The sequence below is a fragment of the Malaya genurostris genome, chromosome 2 (genome assembly GCF_030247185.1).
Source record: "Malaya genurostris strain Urasoe2022 chromosome 2, Malgen_1.1, whole genome shotgun sequence".
NCBI lineage: Eukaryota > Metazoa > Arthropoda > Insecta > Diptera > Culicidae > Malaya > Malaya genurostris.
In genome coordinates, this window is record NC_080571.1 from 137,016,626 (window position 1) to 137,020,815 (window position 4,190).

At 44.2% G+C, this 4,190-nt stretch overlaps 1 protein-coding gene across 1 annotated transcript; it reads right to left on the reverse strand.

Moving 5' to 3' along the window:
- Positions 1-2,053: 2,053 nt before the first annotated feature.
- On the reverse strand, positions 2,054-3,184 carry LOC131428858 (uncharacterized). The gene is made up of 2 exons (XM_058592917.1): positions 2,461-3,184; positions 2,054-2,391 (listed from the first exon to the last, which is right to left on the reverse strand). Exons 1-2 carry the CDS (start codon positions 3,182-3,184, stop codon positions 2,054-2,056), a joined length of 1,062 nt encoding a protein of 353 aa, XP_058448900.1.
- Between the last annotated feature and the right edge of the window lie 1,006 nt (positions 3,185-4,190).

Below are 4,190 nucleotides of genomic sequence, written 5' to 3' on the forward strand. Positions count from 1 at the left end.
CAATTCTTCAAAGAAAAAATCACGTTTATAGGACATGTTATCACCAAAGATGGATTAATGAAAACTGACGAGAGAATCAAAGCCATACGAGACGCACCACAACCGGAAAACGTTAAAGTAAGAGGTATGCAGGTACCGATTCACGAAATTTCGATTTCATAAATTCACAAGGTTCAACTAATTTACAAACAAGGTTTATAGCAACATGCACTGTATATTCTAACCGTCCTTGAAGCCTGGTGGTCTTCAATTTTCAATTTTCTTATCCTAACTAGTATTGTTCCATCCTTACTATCATCTTCAATAACAATCATGCAAAGAGTAGAATATACCTTAAATTATACAAATAAACAACAAAATATCTAGATGCCATCTTCCTTTTGTTCCGCTGACAGTGAAGAGCTAGTGGAAGACTGCTCGTCCGGATGTACCATGTCGTCCTCCTTTTCTTCCATCGGTAGCATGCAGATCTTTGTGATTGGGAGTACAACAACTCCACGATTAGTAAGCAATAAGACGGCTCTTACCAACTTATCCTTGCCAAGGTGAACGACTATTATCCTGGCTAATGGCCACTTCACGGGTATTTGAAGTTCATCAGTCAGCACGACTAGTCTACCTGGTTGAATGTCTGTATTGGGATGGGAAGCCTTAGAGTCATGTTGTAGTTCTTGCAAATATTCTGTCCGGCAATGATGCCAGAATTGCTGGTAGATACGTTGCAAACGTTGATGATGATCAAGACGATTCAGCGGAAATTTAAGAAAGTCTGGCTCGGGCAGCGAATGCATTGTGCTTCCAATCAAGAAATGCGCTGGGGTCAGCGCTGATATGTCGTTCGGATCTTCACTTAGTGGTACGATGGGGCGAGAATTCATGCTTGTTTCGATCTGCGACAAGTGGCTAAATCCTCGAAGGAGAGTTTCGAATTACCAAGCTGTCGATAAAGTTGACGTTTAGCCACTTTCACTGACTTATTGTACTGTAAATTCCGAATCTCCTCATGGAATGCATCCTTCTGTGCCATTTGATTCGGAGTTTTTTCTGCCACATTGAGATGATCTGCGTTTAGTGAAATACCGGGAAGCGATCCAATAAAGGGGGTCGGCTGCGATCGGGTTCTGTTTTTAACGGTGGTGATAAATCGCAACACATAAGCAGTCAATCTAAGTAGACGTTCGTATGAAGAAGACCTACCGAAAATTGGGTTAGCGTTATCAGATGAGACGTTAACTCTTGCTACAGTAACGATCATTTTTCTTCGTTCCCTTCCGTTTTCTGGGTACTCAGGTAACTTAGTTGTAGGCTAATTCACTTCAGGTGAAGAAAACCATTTTGGACCCTGCCTCCACGAATCGCTGATCAAAAAGTCGTCAACATGCATTCCGCGGGATATAGGATCTGCCGGATTTTCTGTTCCTCCTCGGTTGGCTATAAAGGTTTTCCATGTACAGGGCGGTGCACGTAGCCACTGCAAGGTAACGGTAGAATCCGACCAAAAATATGAGCCAGCGACAGGAACTTGTAGAGCCTCCACGATACGAGCATGTAATTTGGCACCAATATCGGTAGCACACAATTCTAAACGAGGAAGTGTGATCCTTTTTAACGGAGCTACTCGAGATTTGGACGCAAGGAGTTGTACATGAATCTGCCCTGAAAAACTAATGCATCTAACATAAGTACACGCACCGTACGCAGATTCCGATGCGTCGCAGAATGTATGAAGCTGGAATATTGCGTTTAAAAGAAAGGCGTAGCGGCTGACACTGAAGTTTATTATCTTTGGGAGCTGTGTTGCAAACCTTTCCCAAGACATCGCAATATCATTTGGCACTTCATCATCCCAAGCACACGGGAAAATCCATAAACGCTGCATTATCAACTTACTCATAACAATAATTGGAGAAATCAACCCCAATGGGTCGAACAATTGAGATATCGCCGACAGGATAGAGCGTTTGGTGTGAGCGCCGGAGTGGTGACGAATCTTTGAATCAAAGCGAAGGATATCAGATTTGGGCTCCCAAGAAATCCCTAGCGCCTTTACCGTTCATTGAGCGTCGAATTCGATGGGTGATTGGGTACCAATTTCCTCGGGAGATAAATCGGCCAGTACTCGTGTGTTGTTTGATGTCCATTTTCGGAATGAGAAGTCGCCGCTTTGTGCTAGTAGCTCACTCAGTTCCCTTCGCAATTGGATTGCCTCTGTGATGGACTGTGCTCCTCCAATGAAGTCATCCACATAAAAACCTTTCAGCACAGCTGGTCCTGCTAAAGGATAGGAATCGCCTTCGTCAGCGGATAGTTGCTGTAGCGTACGCGTAGCGAGAAATGAAGATGGACTTAAGCCATAGGTAACTGTGGATAATTCATAGCATTGAATAGGATCTGTAGAGCAAAATCGTCACAAGATTCGTTGATATCGTGTATCGTCTGGATGAAGTAAGACTTGCCGACACATTTTGGCGATATCACTCATCATCGCCACTGGGAAGGTTCTAAATCGGAGAATCGCGGATAGGAGATCGTCCTGCAACACAGGACCTACCAACAAGGCTTCATTGAGCGATGCGCCTGTTGAGGTCTTGGCTGACGCATCGAAGACCACGCGTAATTTCGTCGTCGTGCTGGCTTCTTTCACTACCGGATGATGTGGGAGGTAGTATCCTTCAGAATGATGTCCGTCGTCGTCCTGAACACATTGCATATGTCCAAGAGAGAGGTATTCTGCCATAAACTTGTGATATTCCTTCTTTAATTCAGGATTCCTATCGAGTTTCCTTTCTAATAGCCGGAACCGATGAAGTGCCGTAGGCTTGGATTGTCCAATAAGCTGATTGAAGTTGGGTTGACGAGGCAAACGTACTATATATCGCCCTTCTGCAGTTCTAGTAGTGGTCGTTGAAAATAATTTTTCACACTGCCTATGCTCCCAGGAGTAATCGGATCGGGGTTGTAATTCTTCGACCTTCCAAAACCGTTCGATTCTCTCCTCAAGGTTGAACAGAGAGACGGCAACGATATTACATGGCGGATTCTGTCCTGATGAAGGAATTTCACGTGTGGTGTAGGATACTATCCATCCAAAAACGCTGTCTACTAATATTGGGCGGGATTTTTGCTGCTGTATTCGATTAGTAGTCGGGAAGAATGAGAAAAAGTGTTCGATACCGAGAACCATATCAACCATATCGAGATGCGCTATCTAACAAGGCACGTGCTAAATGTTCCTTACCGTAGCGATCAATGACCACGACAACTGCCGTTAACATAAACATGTTTTTCTCACACCGTTGCATTGATGTATTACAGCATGAACAGAACATGGAAGATGCCGATCCTTTACCAGGAGAGCTCACATTTACGTAAGTCGATGCGTGGGTAGTGTTGCCAATACCAGATGGTGTCTGATCGAAACAAAAGGAGGTTGTACTATCTCCAAACCCTTCGTGAAGAAGAGAATGATGACGTCGCTTACAGAATCTACAAGTGTACTTCGAAGGACAGTGTCTTGAAAAATGATCATTCCTAAAACAGTTTAGACACAGCCGATTTGCTTTGATCGAAGCCAGGCGATCTACTGCACTCATCTTGTCGAACCTTATGCATTTTATCAACGGATGGCGTTGCTCACAGGCATAACACTGACTAGAACTGTCCGCTACTATATTCCGTGTTGGTGTGATCTGGTGGAACTTGCTGGTTGCCGACACATGCGAAGACGTTACATATTGAGGCAAAGGTTGAACATGATTCACCGAAATAGATTCAAGCACACGGATGCGTCGATGCAGAAATTCAACAAGAGCTCCATAGGTTGGGGTTTCAATAGTCGATGCATGGTCCTCCCACGCCTTAAGAGTTTCATCGGGTATGCGAACGCACAGTAAATGCTCTAATATTGTGCTCCAAGAATCCACAGGGTCACCAAGCTGCTGAAGGATTTTAGTGTGCCGCTCAAAATCGTCTACAACCGTATGTAACGATGCTGTTGTTTTCTTTTTAATCCATTGGATTTCCAGCATTGCTTTCAAGTGCCGTTTCTTTAGAAGATATTCATTCGCATACCTGTCAACCAATGCCTGCCAAGCCAATGAATAGTTAGTGTCACTGATCGCAAATGACTCGATCACTTGTGCGGCTTCACCCGTCACTGCTGACTTCAGTGAAATTTTTGGATCTCCGGC

Bases quoted from the DNA above. Each gene is read 5' to 3' on its own strand.
- LOC131428858 (XM_058592917.1), bottom strand. From the start codon at position 3,184: ATGGTTCTCGGTATCGAACACTTTTTCTCATTCTTCCCGACTACTAAT. The intron at 2,392-2,460 runs GTCGGCAAGTCT...TTTGCTCTACAG, and splicing joins GAGTGATATCGCCAAAATGT to ATCCTATTCAATGCTATGAA.